Genomic DNA, 18,279 nt, shown 5'->3' with positions numbered 1-18,279 from the left:
TTATAGTCTGGCTGAGGGGCAGATAGAGGACGTTATTTATTATTTTGTTTAAAGTCTAAGCAACTTTTATATACCGTAGTGCTGCTAGACGGGCGCAGTGGCCAAGTGGATAAGACATCGGCCTCTTATGCGGAAGGTCGTGAGTTCAAATCCTGGTGGCGGCTGCCTGGTGGGCTAAGGGTGGAGATGTTTCCGATCTCCCAGGTCAACTTAGCACAGACCTACTATAGTGTTGTCCCCTTTCGTGTGTACTCACAAGCACAAGATCAAGTGCACACGGAAAAGATCCTGTAACCCATGTCAGAGTTCGGTGGGTTATGGAAACATAAAAATACCCATCATGCTTCCTCCGAAAGTGGCGTATGGCTGCCTGAATGGCGGGGTAAAAACCGGTCATACACGTAAAAACCCACTCATGCAAAAACATGAGTGAACGAGGGAGTTTCAGCTCATGAACGAAGAAGAAGAAAAAGAGATTTAGTGCTAAAGATGAAAAGTTGTTCAGGATGATTTTTACTATGTCTTCTGTTGAAATGACTTGTTTCCAGCTTTCACAGTTAAAGCCCTGTACATGTTATTACAAATCAAATGTAAAAAAAACTCAAATTTATATCCGGGAAAAGAGCCCCACGGTCAACATCACATTTTAATATATTTGTCTAAACGTTCGAGCTTCTTTAAACAGTCAGCGCTCACAGGACAGAACCTGACTGAGAAATGCAGTGAAACAGAACTGGACACATGTGAAAATCGTACACCAGGCACAGTGGAGACAACTCAGTGTGGTGCACCACTCGAGGCTCCTTCTGCATTGAAACTGATCCATTTTTGGTCATATCACTCAAAAATTCACCAGGGTAGGGCAAAAACGATTAAGAATAGCACTTAAATCTTTTAACACAAGATAGTACTATTTTATCTTCATGAACAACTTTTCTTCCTGAGCACTATATAAAAGTTGTTTTGATTTTTGTTGAATATACAAACAACATCCTCTGCTTGCTGGACTATAGTCCCTTAATGGACTGTTTCAAAGTATATATAGGAAGTTACCACTAAATTTCATTCTATATAAAGGATAAATTCAATTCTTGTACCAGCAATAACGCTGAACCTCTTGTCACTCAACAAACATCCTCTGCTCGCCCCTCGGCTGGATTATAGTCCCTTAATGGACTCTTTCAAAGTACTGTTGGTTACCAATGAATTCCATGCTATATAAATGATGAATTCAATTCTTGTTCTTGTTCTTGTACCAGCAATAATTAACACAGAAACTCTTGTGATGAGGAATTCAATTCTTGTACTGGCAATAACATTGCAAGTCTTATGGCTCAACAGAAAGTCACGCTGATCATCACCTGCGTGGACTACGACCGCATCGGAACCTCGGAGCCCATCGGCCGCGTGGTGCTGGGCTGCAACTCCACAGGCACAGAACTGCGTCACTGGAGCGACATGCTGGCCAACCCACGACGCCCTATCGCCCAGTGGCACACCCTGCAGGAGGTCCCCGAGAAGAACTGAGTCGCCTCCCCTTCTCCTCGCTTCTCATCCTCCCTCCCAGTGGCCTCCCCTTCATTGGGGCGATGGTCCTGCGACGGAACGTCTAAACCTTCGGTGGTTGAGAAGAATACTTTGATTTTTTTTTATTTAATTTTTTTTTTCCCGTCGAGGGCGGTTGAATGTCACGAAGGAAGATCTGCCCATTTGAAAATGCCCTAGTGCGATGTGCCACCAATCCTTTTGGTGGTTGAAAGGGATATTTGTTTTCGTTGGGTTTGTTTGTTTGTTTTCTCTTAATTTTAGGGGGGTAACTATTGTGATGGAGGAAGATGCAGAGCTCACTCAGAAAGAAACGGTCCGCACTTCACAAGACCGCTGCTGCTGTGGGCTCGATTGGAGCGCGTGCAGTCTTCTGCTTCCTCTCTTCTTCTCTACACCATGGAAGGATTTTTTTATTTTTTTATTTTGGTCTTACATTTCTGGAGGAGATTTTAACTCTTCCCTTTTGTTTTTTGACCACTGCTATTGTCACCGGTCTTTTTCGTCTCTGTGGTCGGATTTGTTTTCTGTTGTGAATCATCTCATTAACAGTGAAGTGTGAATTAAGATCTGATGAACTTTAACTTCTAATAACATTTTCTGTGAAGTCATTTCGCTGTGTGATGGTGTTAGTTGAACAAGAAAGGTAGCAGGCTTTTTTGTTTACGTCAGCCCAGTGGACTGTTATACCTGTGAAATGATTCGATCCCAGAAGCAGTTTACTGTTTCCATGGGAAAATTTAATTGGTTCCTTGTTCTGATTTTCTTTTTAAGATATAGTCAGTTGTTAAAATCCAACTCTTCAAGAAATTAGAATTTGAACCACTCAGATTTCTTTTTTAAACTATTAGCTCATCTTTTCCAGTTTTTTAAGATTTGATCCACAAAACGAAGGGACGTGAGCGCTCTGAAGATTCACTCAGAATTGCTGCACATGACATCTTTTCATTATTCAAAATGGATTCTTTGCTGTGATTGCACAAGACTGTTTTGACTTCAAAAAGCTACTTCCAGTCAGATGTAAAAATAAATTTAAATACGAAACATAACACAAATCAGTCAGCCTGCTAGCTTGACTGTTTTACTAGACGATTTTAATCATAATTATGTGATGGACTGTCATAAGTCGCTGGCTTGAAATGTCTTTATTTTATCTTGGGGTTGATTAAACCTTGATGATTGTCTTCACTGCATCCAGTTAGAACTTTAAGTGTTACCTTTTTTTTATTTCTTCGCTAATCGAAAATGTCTAGGACCTGTGTGCTGCCCTAGGAAGAAAGTGTTGAAGACTTTAAAAAAAGAAAAAGAAAAACAAAGCCATTGGTAGGAAGAAATTGTCACCATTTTCTATTACAATTTTTATAACAATTTTTGAATTACAGTGTAAGGTGAAAGCCACTTGGGTTTTGTGTTATTTTTAGTTAAATAAGGAGAGAGTTGCAATTAGATATGGTATCAATATCAAAATCAAGGAAAAGAAAAGCCAAACAAAGAATTTCAAGTGGCAGCCCAAATTTTCGACCGGTTGCCAGGCCTTCCTCAGGGGCGTGTCATCTATATAGATATGGTATCAAAATGTATAAGATTTTTGAGATTAGCTTTCTTTGCTCTTTTATGCAATGGCTAGATAAAATTTTGAATCAAAATTGATCAGTTACCTTATTTACTCAATAGAAATCATATCACTTGCCTTTTTTTCTGGGAAAAGAGTGTAAAAATAGTAAGTATCATGGAATATGGGGAGAGAAAAAATTATTTTAAAATATTTGGACTTTTATGCATTTGTTTCTCTCACTCTTTTAAGTTTAGATAACACTTTTTGAATTGTTTATGACATCTGTATTGTGTGTGTGTCATGTTTCGTATTGTACTTAAGTGTTTTTTTCTTGTTTTGGGGCAGCTGGTACTGTGAGTCGAGATAAGGAGATGGGTGAGGGAACACAGAGAACTGTTAAATGTATTTATTTATTTTAAATCATGGTAATTCAAAGATTTAAAGAAGGAAATTAACTTTCTTGCAATATAGGTACTTTTTTCACTTCCAAATTTTGTGAATAAATTGTAAGACACATTATGGTAGTTTTTTTTTTTTTTACATTGAAAATCTACTGGAGGGAATCCAGTGGAATTTTGTAATTTTTCCAGAATTCAGCCATGAGCATTATAAGCTCCTTTCCCTTCAAATATAATTCGACATTCCATCAAGAAAGAATAAATTTGAGGATGAAGATTGAATCGTTCCTCAATAATTCGGAAACATCCGCTTCCAGCCATGATTTCATGTACAGTGACATTTGATGTACGTGATATCTTTGTGTGTGTTTGTGAACTGCATTTGTATAATACTCTGTTCCTTTCTCACTGACTCTCTGTCCTTTTCCCATGGGAAGTGTGTCTATCACTATACATACAACTTCTGTTAGAAGGATTTTCTTAGCATTTATGTATAAACGATGTCTTTTGGGTCCAATTGAGGCACAATAGTTGCAAATTTGTACAGATATTTCCTTTGGCCAATTGTGCAGAGAACAAAAAAATCAACAAAGATACTGACACACTAGAAACTGATTTGTAGGACGCAAGTCAACCATTTCTGTTTCCAATTCTTGACAGTAGAATTTACATATTTATATTTACTTTCAATTATAACAAGGATGATCACTGAGTAAATGATTTATTTTTTTAAATGAGAAAAAAAAAATGATGACCCGGTCTTCAGACTCCAAAAACACAACTTATCCTTACATGTATCACATTTTCAAATGGGTTTGAAAAGAAGATGAAATGAAAAGGATGATATCCCTTCACATCAAGTTATGACATATACTTTGTGACTTTCCCCTCCCCACAAAAACACTTTCAAATTGGTTGTAAAACACAACAGATCTTTCACGTTGATCATCTTTGTGTGTTAATATTCTGTACTGTTCTTGTGACATGTTAAATTGTTCTGTTGCTTTTCCTCTCAGTAGTGTAGATGCTACTTGTAAAGGTTTGGTGACTCTTGTGTTTAATTAATAGCTGTGATAGATCTGACTGGGGATTAATTGGGTTTAGCACTGGGAAAGGTGATGCCCTTGTACATAACGTGTTTGTCCGCGTTTCACGCTACGTTTTTTGCTCTTTCTCTTCCATCTTCATTGATGTAATTGAGAATAAAGTTTTAACAGTTATTTTAGTTTTGTTCATTTTTTTGGTTTTGTTCCAGATGATTGATAGTTTTTCCTAAATTTTTGAATAGTTTACTAATGGTTGCTAATGACTGATTTTTTATTCAAGAAAAAAAAAGTGTTACAAATATCTTCAGAAGGAACAATTTGCAGATTATCTGATTTCTTTCCCTTGTCATATTAGTAAATTGAAATTATGATGCGCAGGCAAACTTTAAAAAAACGAAGAAGTTGTTGTTTGCTGGAAATGATTTCTTTGTAATATTTAGATGAGATGACAGACTTAGGCTAGTGCATATTTCTGTTTTGAATTCATTTCATTGTGTGCACTTTTGATTTTTTTTTGGTTTGGGTATTGCATTTTCTTAAGTTACATTTTAGCATAATTTATGTTAAGAAAATATAAATTAGTAAAAAAAATTGCTTTGTTCATATTTTTGTTCCTTTGTTGTCAATATATACATATTTTTGTGTGTGTAAAATAGTGATGGTTTTGTGAAATTACATTTTCAAACAAAAAAAGTAATGTACAGTTCTGAGTATTATTTTAATTACAATATTTTCTGTTATTATTCTTATTATTACTTGTTATTTTATCACTATCGTCTTTATATTAAAAATGTGAATATAAAAGTGCAATATGAACATTTACCTCTTACAGCTATTCAACAGTTCTTATAAATTCCATAGTGATGATAAAACCATTTTTCCATATTTTCTAGACATTCCCGTTTCTGAACCATAGAATGAATTCCAGTGTTTGCAGTTATTTCTTGTATCCCTGAAACACAAAGCATTTATCTCAGTTTGCAAATGATTTTGTTTGCATTCCAGAAAACAGAAGTGGCAAAGTTTGTGTGATTCTTGGAACACTTTTCTTTGTGTTTTTGCTCACTGTATGAATGTTTTAGATTAGAGCTAAAACAAATATTGAATTAAATGTAGCTGTCTTTTCTCTTTCCCCAGTTTTACGGGCCAGTTGTAGCTTACCCTAGTAGAATAGTTTGCCATACTAAACTGAAAACATAATGAATGAAAAGCATTTTACTTCACGGATATTAAGTCAGGTCCATAATGCATGGAATAACAGAAAATTATTGAATGTTAAGGGCTTAAATTATGTATATTGCTCAGATGAATTTTTTAGAATTAAAAAAATACTTTTAGTTGTGAAAGAATTATTTTTTATTTGGGGGGGGGGGGGGGGGGGGGGGGGGGGGGGGGCAGGGGTAGAATTCAAAAAACATGTTTAAGTCCTGATAGTCGACATAGACACTGGGAGAAGAAAAGAAAAACTACGAAAAAAAACCGAAAACTATCAAAGGCTTTGGAAGTCGGAATGTTTCACAACTGTACCTAGATGTCTTTCTTTCTATGTACTTTCTGTAATTCCTAAGGTCACATGAAATACCGATAAACATTCCTGTGCGAATTGAATTCCTGATAAGTGAGCGTGTTGGGGATGAGAAAAGCAGCACGTGATATACTCCATTACAAGTGTTATTTTGATCATGTCAAGTCTACACAGTTAGTCATGTGCACTGTTTTAGTTCTGTGCCCTTGGTGAATAATAAAAGTATTTGTGAAACAAAACTGTGTGTGTTTTGGTTCTGTGTGTGTTTGAAGATGGGGGGGGGGGGGGGGGGGGGGGCTCTCTATTAGTGAGTGTGCCTGTGTGTCTACCTCTGTGTGAGTGTGTAGGTGTGCAAGCATGCTTCTCTCTCTCTCTCTCTCTCTCTCTCTCTCTCTCTCTCTCTCTCTCTCTCTCTCTCTCTCTCTCTCTCTCTCTCTCTCTCTCTCTCTCTCTCCAAAAATAAAAACCCACAGATAGCAACAACAACACACACACACACACACACACAAAGAAACAGGAGAAAAAAAGCCCCCCCCCCCCCCCCCCCCCCCCCCCCTGGCCAACCCATGTACCCCTGCTTGATTTTGGAAGCTCCTCCCTCTCCTCCACTAGGTCTAGCCCTGACCTCCCAACTTGTAAGACCTGATTTATTTTATATATCATTAATTTTCTATTTGTTGTCGGTAAATTTACCTCCATTTTAAGACTCCCTGGACCCATATTTTTAAACCCCGCTTTTCTCATTATATTGTTGTTAGGTCTTAACATTAAAGGGGGGGTTCCACTGTATAACATCACGGATGTAACTCGGTGGTTGCGATAAACACACAGTGACTTCATAACGCCAAGTGTGATAAAACTCAGGTCAGCTGAGGTCAGTACGTTACGTGACAGTGAATTCCACAGATTGACAGATGCAAGATTGCGTCGATCAAGGCTGATAAAATAAAAAGTGCATCCTCGCCATATAGTGTACTGTAGATGGTCGTAGTGTTGTCTACTCGCCCGTCTTAAACAGCTAGTAGACTGTGCCTTTAGAATTCAAAGTTTAGGTTAGTATTGCCCTTTTCAGCAAAGCATTCGTGCACACATTTTAAGATCTTGCCTTACCATATTTTCTTTGTTTTTTATTTGAAACTTATTGAAATGTGGATTCAGCTTTTAATCCACCGGGTGCAGCTGTGCGATAAAAAGCCTGATTAACAGTTCATTTTGTGGTTGAACGAACAGCGAAATGATCATCATCAAACGTCACTTAAACGAAAGAATAGAACTATATGTCTGTCCGTCTGTCGGTCGGTCGGTCGGTCGGTCTTTTATCTCTCTCTCTCTCTCTCTCTCTCTCTCTCTCTCTCTCTCTCTCTCTCTCTCTCTCTCTCTCTCTCTCTCTCTCTCTCTCTCTCTCTCTCTCTCTCTCTTTATCTCTTTCTCTCTCTCTCGATCTCTCTCTCTTTCTTTCTCTCTCTCTCCTTTCTCTCTCTCTCTCTCTCTCTCTCTCTCTCTCTCTCTCTCTCTCTCTCTCTCTCTCTCTCTCTCTCTCACACACACACACACATACACACACACAGCACAAAGCCACACACACACTCCCACCCATACACATATACATGTACTCACACGCACGCACGCACGCACACACACTCACACACACTCACACACACGCGCGCGCGCGGGCACACACACACACACACACACACCACACACACAGTTTTCTTTTACAGCCATGACACAAGTCATGATGTTAAGAACACACCCCCACCCCCTCCCCTTCCGAGCACACACACATTAACAGGTAAAAAAGTTCGTTCTGCCTAGGGGGGCGGGATCAAGTGATCGTTCAAATATTCTGTATTGATGTGATCAAAGAAACGGCTCGGCAGTTTGTTGAAAACTTGCCCCTTAAAAGCTAGAAACTAAAGTGAGTTCATCCAACCATGGAGCATCAATGGAGTCTTTTTACGAGCATGCTATTGACATATTTCGACGAGTGCTTTTCTTTTAAAGGTTCAGTATATATATCAGATGTTCAACCCACAGAATACAAAGTAATTGAAGGTGTTGTGATCAAATTTCAGAGTATGCAGAGAAAGACTAATAACTTTTTTTTTTGTAGTATATATACATTTTGAATATTTGGAGACAAAAAAGTAGACTACTGCCACTGCTAAACACATCGAAAACACAACCGTGAATAAATAAATCAATCATTTAAACCGACAAGTCATCAAGATCTGTGCGTGTGTGGGTGTCTGTCTGCTTGCGTGCGTACGTGCGTACGTGCGTGCGTGCTTGTTAACAAAAACACGAGCGAGCTGTGGTTGAAGTTTGCCAGGGTCATACCCAATATCTCGACTCATCTTGCGCCCTTGACAAAGTGAAGGCGTTCTTCACGATTGATTGACAAGTCAACGGCACAGCTAGTTTGTGTCATCCAGAGGTGTGTAAACTGCCTTGTGTTTTCATATCTTGCGGGTTACTCTGTAATCGTCCGTTGACAGATTGCTACTACATCATTTTCGTTGTTGTGTACTTGTCAGGTGTTGGAAAAATGCGAAAGAAAACTGCTCGTTTGAAGAAACGATGAACCAAAAAAAGTTAGGGTGGCGGCTGCGAAAGTTGTGTTGTTGTTTTCGCGTTTTGGCTTGGGAATAAGAACTGTCATCTTTCTGCAGAAGTTTTGTTTTGATTGTGCCAAGTCTCTCTGCTCACAACGACACGTAAGGTAACATTGAGGGCCCCAAAGGGGGGGTATCATCACGATCACGGGAAGGGAAATTTTAGCTTTCACGATCACAGTTACCTTGATTTTTTTTTCACGATCACGAACACCAGTGGCAAATCACGGTCACGGTAAAAGTTGCATGTACAGAAAGCGTGTCAAAGTAAACACAACCACACAGTAATTCGCTCCTCTGGATCTATTGTTTATTCAACACAAAGTGAGAACTGTTGCACTTTTTATTATTATTTTTTGAATTCTCTTTCATACACACATAGAAATACATATCATGATTTGTAATCAGTAACAAGAATGTTGTTTTCATTGTTTTCTCTCTCTCTCTCTCTCTCTCTCTCTCTCTCTCTCTCTCTCTCTCTCTCTCTCTCTCTCTCTCTCTCTCTCTCTCTCTTTGTCTGTCTGTCTCTCTGGCGCTCTCTCTCTCTCTCTCTCTCGCTCTCTCTCTCTCTCTCTCTATTTCGTTATCTCTCTCTCTCTCTCTCTCTCTCTCTCTCTCTCTCTCTCTCTCTCTCTCTCTCTCTCTCTCTACACTCATACACATTCAACTCACACACCCTCACTCACACACATGAATATATACTTGCACAAATTGACATTTCCAGAGCAAAATCTTGAAAACCCATTTTCTCCCCAACTATTGGGTGGATTGAAATTAAAGTACATGAATGTGTGATGGGGGTACACCATCGCCTGGTTTCATGTCCTTGAAAAACAAACAGGAATGCTACAGGCCAAAAATGGTTTTACCTGAAAGAAGCGCGCAGTGCCAGTGGCGAAGCCACAAGCCTGAGCCTGCAAAGCAGGCGAGCCAACTAGGGGGGTCCGGGGGCATGCCCCCCCGGAAATTTTGTCAAAAAACGGTTAAAATCTGTGCAATCTGGTGCATTCTGGGCATCATTTTCCGGGCTGTAATAGTGTTGTGATCTTGTTAAAAATCCCATTTTAGCCTCCCCCCACCACCATTCAACACACCTCCAAACTGGTGAAAACAACACTACTGTGCGCTGGCTTCATTGAGACCGGTGCCTGGTCGCGTTGCGCGATATTCACACGGATCGTTTTTGCGGATATTTTTTAACTTCACCGGAAAAAATTTGACTTTACCGGATTTTGAAAACGGCTTTATCGAATTTCCGTTAATTACCGGAAAAGTAGCATGCCTGACAAAATCCCCAACGAACATGACTTTGATCGTCTTTGACATGAGGATCAAGTGATCCAAACTGGCACGTCTCCCCGCCATTGTTTCTGAATTTAACCCATTGTTGATATTAAAGTTTACAGGCGCTAATATAAATCCAAGCTTAATGCAAAGAAGCGACAATTAGAATCTATGCCAAGCGTGTCCACGTTGCTGGGATGAAAAACACAGTCTAGTTTCGGTTTTGGCTACACGCAGACTCGATCTCGAGCCAGTCGAGGACACACTGAGCGAGTGACAGCCGGACGTGGCAATGTCGACAATGTCAATGATCTCACTCAAACTCAAAGATCTTGAACAAATTTCAAGATCTTTGCCTACATTCAGAACAGTCATAGAGCAACATAGATCAACATACCTTGATATTTCGTCTTCGGAAAGACCGACCCGTAGCCTGACCTTTCCACCAAGGAAGGCATTCTCGCCGCCTGCTTTGGTCTGGCTTGAATCCACAAAATATAACAGAAGTTCGATGACAGTACCGCTGCACGCCATGTTTGATCTTCGAATTCGAATTTGACTGAATGCACTCAAAACTTTTGCACGAAGCCCTTCCATTGGATGAAGTTTGGAAGACTTTTGCAATTTGCCTTCTGATTGGATCTCTTTTTGTCAGTGTGTGATTGGTTCTTTTAAAGGGAAGCAATCGCTGTCAAAATCATATTTCTGAATGTGTTGTTGCTTCCCTTCAATCGGAGTTGGCTCCTTGACGAATAGACTAGAGGATCATAGAGTGATACAGCTGTGAAAAATGTACGTTGAAAATAAAATGCTTTGCAATAATGCCCATCACGATCACGAAAACAAATCACGATCACGATCACGAGACTTGATTTTTTTTCCATCACGGATCACGGGCAAAGTCCCATCACGATCACAGAAATGGAAATTTCGGCAATCACGGTCACAGAAAGGTCAAAAAACGCCAATCACGATCACGGTTTTAAACCCTTTGGGGCCCTTAACATTGAACGTTGTAAATATGAACCCTCTGACATGAACAGGAATTAAGGTGTCTGATCCTCTCGTCGTCGTCGTCGTCGTTGTTGTTGTTGTTGTTGTTGTTGTTCGTGTTGTTGTTGTTCGTGTTGTTGTTGTTGTTGTTGTTGTTGCTGCTGCTGTTCGTGTTGTTGCTGCTACTGCTGCTGCTGCAAATGTTGTCCTTCATCATCTTATTGGTATTGTTCTTAAATTGTTCTTCTTCCACGTAATGTTGGTATTTCAAAGACATATGTTAGTATTTTCAGCTCGTATGGTTTTGGATTTTTTTCCAATTGTGTTCGCTTCTTTGACTCCTGAGGTTTTTAAGATTCAGTTGCAATGCTGATGTTTGATTTCATTGAAGACTTTCTGGTGTTTGCGTTCGTGAGAACTTTCCTCACAATTTCAGTCTTACCTTTAAAAACACACATCTGTTTTATCAATACCCACGTCCTTCCACCATTCCAATCACTATTTTCCTGCACTGCAATTATCGGGAGGAAAATGTCTTTAGATTGTTGTATTCAGAATCTCAGCTTTGGAGTACTTTCGTGTGTCGCCTTGTGAAAATGAAACTGCAAAAAACCACCTCGGGCGAAAACTGCTAATCACCGAGGCCTTTCCTTGCAACTTGATGACCTTGATAACATCGACGTACGACCATCGCGAGGACATTGACATTTCATCTTGTAACGGTCACTGCATGGTCATGATATCGTGTGGATTTAAATTTAAAGTAAATGCGAGAAAACAGATTTGAAAATCACACTCAAAACTGAAGTGATCCACTTTTGTTTGTTTGTTTGTTTGTTTGTTTGTTTGCTTAACGCCCAGCCGACCACGAAGGGCCATATCAGGGCCGCGGTGCTGCTTTGACTTATAGCGTGCGCCACACACAAGACAGAAGTCGCAGCACAGGCTTCAATGATGTCTCACCCAGTCACATTATTCTGACACCGGACCAACCAGTCCTAGCACTAACCCCATAATGCCAGACGCCAGGCGGAGCAGCCACTAGATTGCCAATTTTAAAGTCTTAAGTATGACCCGGCCGGGGTTCGAACCCACGACCTCCCGATCACGGGGCGGACGCCTTACCACTAGGCCAACCGTACCGGTCAGTGTTCCAGTTTTAAACACACTTTTTGTAACCATTTGTGAACACAGTGTGTTCGAGGGCATTGACATTTCATCATTACCAGCTATTGTGTTTTCAGCGTAGCAATAGTGTCCGATATTTAGAACCGCTACACGCTTTCTGACTTTGGAAGAAAAACTGACTCCAAGTGCATTCGACTTCACAACACAGTTGTTGAAACAGCTTTTTAAGTTGTCAGTGTATGCTGTTGTCGATAGAAACATCGCCGTGGTACAGATGGGTAAACCGGAATCATGCGTCGGCCATTTTTCTCAATATGCTTTTGGATATTGAGAAAAATGGCCGACTTCCGTAGCATTATGCTTTGATAACCGGAAGAGCCCATCCAATCACAGCCCCCGAATTCCCCCACGTGTTCATCAGAATAGCTATTTGTAACGGTCACTGCAAGTCATGATATCCTGTGGAAGTAAATGTGAGAAATCGGATTTACAACACTCTTAACGTTAACTGAGGTGTTCCACGGTTGAACACACTTTCTGTAACCAGTTTTGACATACGAGTAAATAATTCTACTAGAAGAAGTCGTACACATGGTAAAATCTAGTGTTCTACAATCAAAAGTAGCACACATGATAAACACTGGTGTTCTACTAGCACAAGTAGCACACATTTCATTCGAACACAAGTGTGGCCGTGTGCGCTAGCTTCTTTTGCTAGTACAACTATATACTATGTTACACTGCGTTCAGCCCGTTTAACAGAAAGCTTATCCAAAAGTAGAACACTTCAATTCACAGTGAAAAATGCATGCAACTTTGATAACATTTGACATTTCAAAGTTGACAAAGATAAGGCTTCTGTGCTCACCAAGTCAAGGACAGCATAAATTTAAAAAGAAAAAATCAACATTTTTGTCTGTGGAGGCTTCTTCAGGACACAAGAAATATGAAAAGGAACCGAAAAGCAAAAGTGAAAGTAAAAGTAAAGGTAAAAATTACAGAACCAAAAAATGAATAGTGTCTTGATTAAGTATGTGACCAAGTGGAAGGATGGCCTTTTTCCCGTGTAAAAGCCTGGCCATATCTGAGATGGTGAGCCGTACTGTTTACACGGGAAAGAGTGTACGTACGTACGTGTCTTCAAGAAAACGTAAAGTTCTTTAACAACATTTGTCCGATTAAGGCCCAAGTTAACTTTCAAGACTTTGTGACACTCAGGACGGCATTAGCGGTGAGCAAACCTTCCATGAGACTGCGCTTATTTGACATCCATCGTTTCAGCGTATACGTAATTGGCATTGCCTCAGGCCTTCAAACCTGGGATGACAGACAGTATGATCTTTTGATAAAGTTACGACGTGAACCGTCAAATACGAAAATTAGCTTGCTCGCTTTGATCAGTCGAAGAAGAGGTACGTGTTTGTTTGTTTGTTCGTTCATGGGCTGAAACTCCCACGGCTTTTACGTGTATGACCGTTTTTACCCCGCCATTTAATAGGCAGCCATACGCCGCTTTCGGAGGAAGCATGCTGGGTATTTTCGTGTTTCTATAACCCACCGAACTCAGTCTGACATGGATTACAGGATCTTTTTCGTGCGTACTTGGTCTTGTGCTTGCGTGTACACACGGGGGTGATCGGACACCGAGGAGAGTCTGCACACAAAGTTGACTCTGAGAAATAAATCTCTCGCCGAACGTGGGGACGAACTCACGCTGACAGCGGCCAACTGGATACAAATCCAGCGCGCTACCGACTGAGCTACATCCCCGCCCTCAGAGGTACGTGTATACGCTTCGGATAATAGTCATCAGTGGCTTCTTTTCACGATCAAGGATGTGATAGTTGTGCGTCTGCGTATTTCACGGGGACCCTACACAGTTGTGCACTTGACAATTTAGTAAGCTAGCTCTTTGGTGTCTTTCCAGTCATCTCTGGTGTACCGGTGTCAAGGTAAGCCTGTGATGAATGATGCGTCTCGCTCTGGATCGTCAATAACTTTGTAGGCCTACAGTTTCGAACGCTAACCATTATCTGTGCCAACGGCCAAGTCCATTTGCTGCATTATGAACCTCCTCATTTGACGCTGAGTGTCCCCCGACCCCTCCAACCCCACTTTGTTAGGATGGTTGTACTGCCTGCGACAAAAGGACAAACGCCTTCGGGCAAGTATTGCAGATGGTCTGTCATGTGTGTGTGTGTAGGGGGGGGGGGGGGGCACGGTGGGGGTGTGTGAGTATGTGTGTGTGTGTGTGGGTGGGTGGGTGGGTGTATGAGTGTGTGGGTGTGAGTGTGTGTGTGTGTGTGAGTGTGTGTGTGTGTGGGTGCGTGTGTGTATGTGTGTGTGTGTGTGTCTAGTCCCCTAGACCTTTTTTCAGTTCGAAGCACAAAAATAACGCTTGTTGGAGTTGCTTTTTATTTTTATTTTTTTCTGGACAAAGTCTGAGAGAGTTTTTTTTAATTATTGAAACAGGGCCTGTTATCACCACTTTCTCGGTGCTAGAAATCACTACCTCTTCTACACTATCACTCTTTTCAGCTTTCCTCAATGAAAAAACACATAATTCTACAATCATATAACATGTGTACTTGAGAAAATCGCAAATTTCACGCTAATGAAAAGAGTCCCCTTACACCGTAGGTTACTGAGGTACACATGTAGATTAGGGTTTTAAACTGGCAAACATGAATATTCATAAAACAGCAGTAGAATATTCTCCCTAGCTCGGTTATCCTCGAACCCAAGCAACAGTGAAAACTGCCTCGGGTTTGAAAACACGACCGTGAATATGAATCAATCATTAAATCAGACAAGCCTTTGAGATCCGCTGTGTGTGTGTGTGCTGTGTGTGTGTGTATGTGTGGGTGTGTGTGCGTGCGAGTATGCTGTGTATGTGTGTGTGTGTGTGTGCGTGTATGCTGTGTGTGTGTGTGTGTGTTTGTGTGCGTGCGTGCGCGCGCGCGTCCGTGCGTACGCGCGTCCCTACGTGTGTGCGTGGCTGTGTGTGACGTCCGCCTGTCAGTCTGTGTCCAGGGGGGGACCTTTTCCGAAAATATCAGAGGTGTGCAATTTGTTGAAAGCGTATCAAAGAAGAAACCAAGGCATTCCACGACATCAGCCTGAAACTGCCGTGTCGCGGCGCCTTTTAGATTATTTTAGCCACGAGCACTTTCAAAGGCTCAGGGTAGATCAGTCCAGTTTCAAATCTAAATCAATAGGTATAGCATCCCTACCCCCCCCCCCCCCCCCCTTCCCTGCTCAACATACCACCACCCCTCCCCATTTCTCGCCTAGACCCCAACCAAGGTTACACAATGAATATCAGTGTGTTTTAAACGACCCCGCCAGTGTCACAGCTAAAAAAATATACTAGTAAGCAAAGCTTCAAGATGAACAAAATAAGCCGAATTCAGTTTCAGTACACGGGGGGTGGGGGTGGGGGGAATGCAACTGATAGCAAATCTTGTTAATGATGTGTCCTTGGAGATCACAAGTGGACCACCATAAAGCGTTTATCTGTCTGAGTGCGACAGTATCTCTGGCTGATGGGCTGCTCGGACTGTGATAGTGCATGTCATTGCGTTTGCTTATATATCGTGAGTAATTTACACATAACACATTCAGCGTGTTTTCTCGCAGCTCGTGAGTAGATTTGCTGTTGTTGTTGTTGTTGTTGTTCTTGTTCTTGTTGTTTTCCTGTGGATTTTCAGGTATAATTGTTCGTTAGACATCCCTTTCCATCCAACGTTTGTTTTAATACAATCGAACCTGTCCTTGCGAACACCTGTTAAAATCGTCAACCTGCCTACAACGAACACTCCGAAGGACCCAACAACGTTTTTGTTTTAAATAAATCACCTCTCCACAGCGACCATCTGTCTATAATGACCACGTTTGACCACGTTTGGTCGGTCCCTTGGCTGGTCGTCATAGATAAGTTCGACTGTAGCCCGAACACTTTCGGTCTCACAGCCTTCTAACTCTCATATAAAACGTTAGCCAGTATGCATGTACATCATCTACCTTGTGTCCAAATCTTTGCTTCAGGGAGGTCCCCCCCCCCCCTACACTTCTTCCCCCCCCCCCCCCACTTCTCCCCCCCCCCCTTCTTATTTTTCTTTAGCGTCATCTTCGTATGACTTTTACTACGAGTCCAGTATGTGGGTCAGTTTTTGGTGTTGTAGTTTGTTGTTGTTGTTGCTGTTGTTGTTGTTGTTAAAAAAGGAGTGGGGTGTTGATGTTGGTGTTGGTGGTGATGGCCACGTGTTGATGTTGTTTTTGTTGTGTTGTTGTTGTTGTTGTTGTTGTTGTTGTTAAAGAGTGAGTGGGGTGTTGGTGGTCGTGTTGGCAAGTTGGCAATCCAACTTAACATAACTGATGAGAAATAAAACTACGCAATATTTGTTTCAGACTAAATTAATACACGATGGCCAAAGAAGACTTCGACCTTTTTTGGAACACTCATTTGCATACGGGTGACAGCACCAACCAATCAGTGGACTCCATTGTCTTATTCTGCCATTCCGTCAAAGAGGACACAGTCAACTACCCGTGGGCTCGTCGGGAATCCACGATCCGACAACACCCATTGGCTGCCGTGGCACGTGATATCATGACGCAGGTATACACATCAAAATTAATTTGCTTATTAAATGTTTTTTGCTGTTGTCCAAAGTACTATGAGAGTGGTTTCACGTAGCAACAAGCTGTGGCTTTTAATTTAGAGGGCCTTATTTCGCACCCCCCCCCCCCCTTTTTTTTTTGTATCGTGACTTCAGGTAGAATGAAGTCACATTTCTGAAAATCCAGGGATCATTGAAACACAATGTGTCCAGCAGAAGAAATGTTCATGATCCAGCAAATGTGCACTGTAAATGTATTTATTGTTCGCTAACTATTCACTCTCCTAATTAAATACCCCTTCCCCTGTTCGCCTATCTCGAGGGAGGGGAGAGAAGGAGTGAGGGGAGAAGTGGGAAGGGAGTCGGGGTGAAGAGGAGGAGAAGAGGGAAGGGGGAAAGGAAGGGGGAGGAGGGAAGGAAGGGGGGAGGAAGAGGAGGAGGAGGTGGGTGTGTGGGAGAGAAGCTCAGCGCACCTTCCCATTGCTTCTTCTCCATCTCTGTGAGACGGGTGCAAATGGAAAGGGAACGCTTGACAGAGACCCCTCTCTCGAATGTCATGTTTTATATCCCTCCATCTACAGGAGATGGGTGCAAGGGCCATGGGATTCAGGAAGAGCTGACAGGTCCCCTCTCTACTTCCTCAATCTTAAAAATAGTACCCCACTTGAAAGCTTGTTTCAAATTTGCCAGGTGACTTTGGTACATATTGTTAGAAACAGAACGGTAAGTGTGTTTCTAAACTGAAACTGTTGAACAAGTACCCTCGTTGCGCAGAATTTATTCATTACAATTGTCGTTTAAATTTTGTGTTTTTCTGTTTACTCTTATTGATCAAATATCCAAGAAAAGAGAGAGAGAAAATTGATAATGTAACGTTCAAACTATGTTGGGCCGCCCCCAGAGCATTAAGACCAAAGTAGTCAACTAGTGAACTCGACTCATTTTATTCAACGATATTCACACATTTCCGTATAACAATCTGGCGACTTGCGCTGAAAACATGTGCTTTTGTGAAGGTGCCTCTGTGTTTGGATATAAAAATTATAATCGATTTAGGTACGTGGAGTTTGGTTTTGTGCCTGCAATTTTCAGTCCCATGCATTTCATATACAATAACTATTGGGTTCCCTTATTGTTTCCCCTTTGGTGCGCGCGCGCACGTGTGTGTGTGTGTGTGTGTGTATGTGTGTGTGTTTACGTGTGTGTGTGTGTGTGTGTGCGTGCGTGCGTGCGTGCGTGTGTGTGTGCGTGCGTGCGCGTGCGTGCGTGCGTGCGTGTGTGTGTGCGTGCGTGCGTGCGTGCGTGCGTGTGTGTGTGTGTGTGTGTGTGTGTGTGCGTGCGCCTGTCTGTCTGTCTGTCTGTCTGTCTGTCTGTCTGTCTGACTGTGTGTCTGTCACAGCCTTTCTGTCTTTATTTTCTTTCAATGTTTGACTGAAATTTTAAAAAAAATAAAAATAAAAACATGTGCACAGAGAGCACCCAGTCTGTTGATGTTGTGTGTGACTAATTGGAGGGATGGTCTTACCCAATGTAAAAAAAAAACAAACCCATCCAGGTCAGATCTGAGA

At 41.5% G+C, this 18,279-nt stretch overlaps 3 protein-coding genes across 7 annotated transcripts in view; all 3 read left to right on the top strand.

Moving 5' to 3' along the window:
- Window positions 1–5,923, top strand: part of LOC138962729 (synaptotagmin-1) — a 56,498-nt gene extending 50,575 nt beyond the window's left edge. For all 5 annotated transcript variants that reach the window (XM_070334665.1, XM_070334662.1, XM_070334663.1 and 2 more), the window contains one exon: window positions 1,342–5,923. In XM_070334665.1, coding sequence (XP_070190766.1) covers window positions 1,342–1,527 — 186 coding nt within the window. In that variant the 3' untranslated portion in view covers window positions 1,528–5,923. The remainder of the gene's footprint in view (window positions 1–1,341) is intronic.
- Window positions 5,924–8,485: 2,562 nt separating this feature from the next.
- Window positions 8,486–18,279, top strand: part of LOC138962727 (uncharacterized) — a 16,829-nt gene continuing 7,035 nt past the window's right edge. The window contains exons 1-2 of the mRNA XM_070334658.1: window positions 8,486–8,791; window positions 16,500–16,710. Of these exons, the coding sequence (XP_070190759.1) occupies window positions 16,516–16,710 (195 nt within the window). The 5' untranslated portion in view covers window positions 8,486–8,791; window positions 16,500–16,515. The remainder of the gene's footprint in view (window positions 8,792–16,499; window positions 16,711–18,279) is intronic.
- LOC138962728 (ganglioside GM2 activator-like) overlaps window positions 14,086–18,279 on the top strand; it is a 431,559-nt gene continuing 427,365 nt past the window's right edge. The window contains exon 1 of the mRNA XM_070334661.1: window positions 14,086–14,096. The gene's annotated coding sequence lies outside the window, so the exon portion shown is untranslated. The remainder of the gene's footprint in view (window positions 14,097–18,279) is intronic.

The sequence above is a fragment of the Littorina saxatilis genome, linkage group LG3 (genome assembly GCF_037325665.1).
Source record: "Littorina saxatilis isolate snail1 linkage group LG3, US_GU_Lsax_2.0, whole genome shotgun sequence".
Classification (NCBI taxonomy): Eukaryota; Metazoa; Mollusca; class Gastropoda; order Littorinimorpha; family Littorinidae; genus Littorina; species Littorina saxatilis.
The sequence above is the reverse complement of the archived record's forward strand: the minus strand, read 5'-3'. Positions and strand labels throughout refer to the sequence as shown.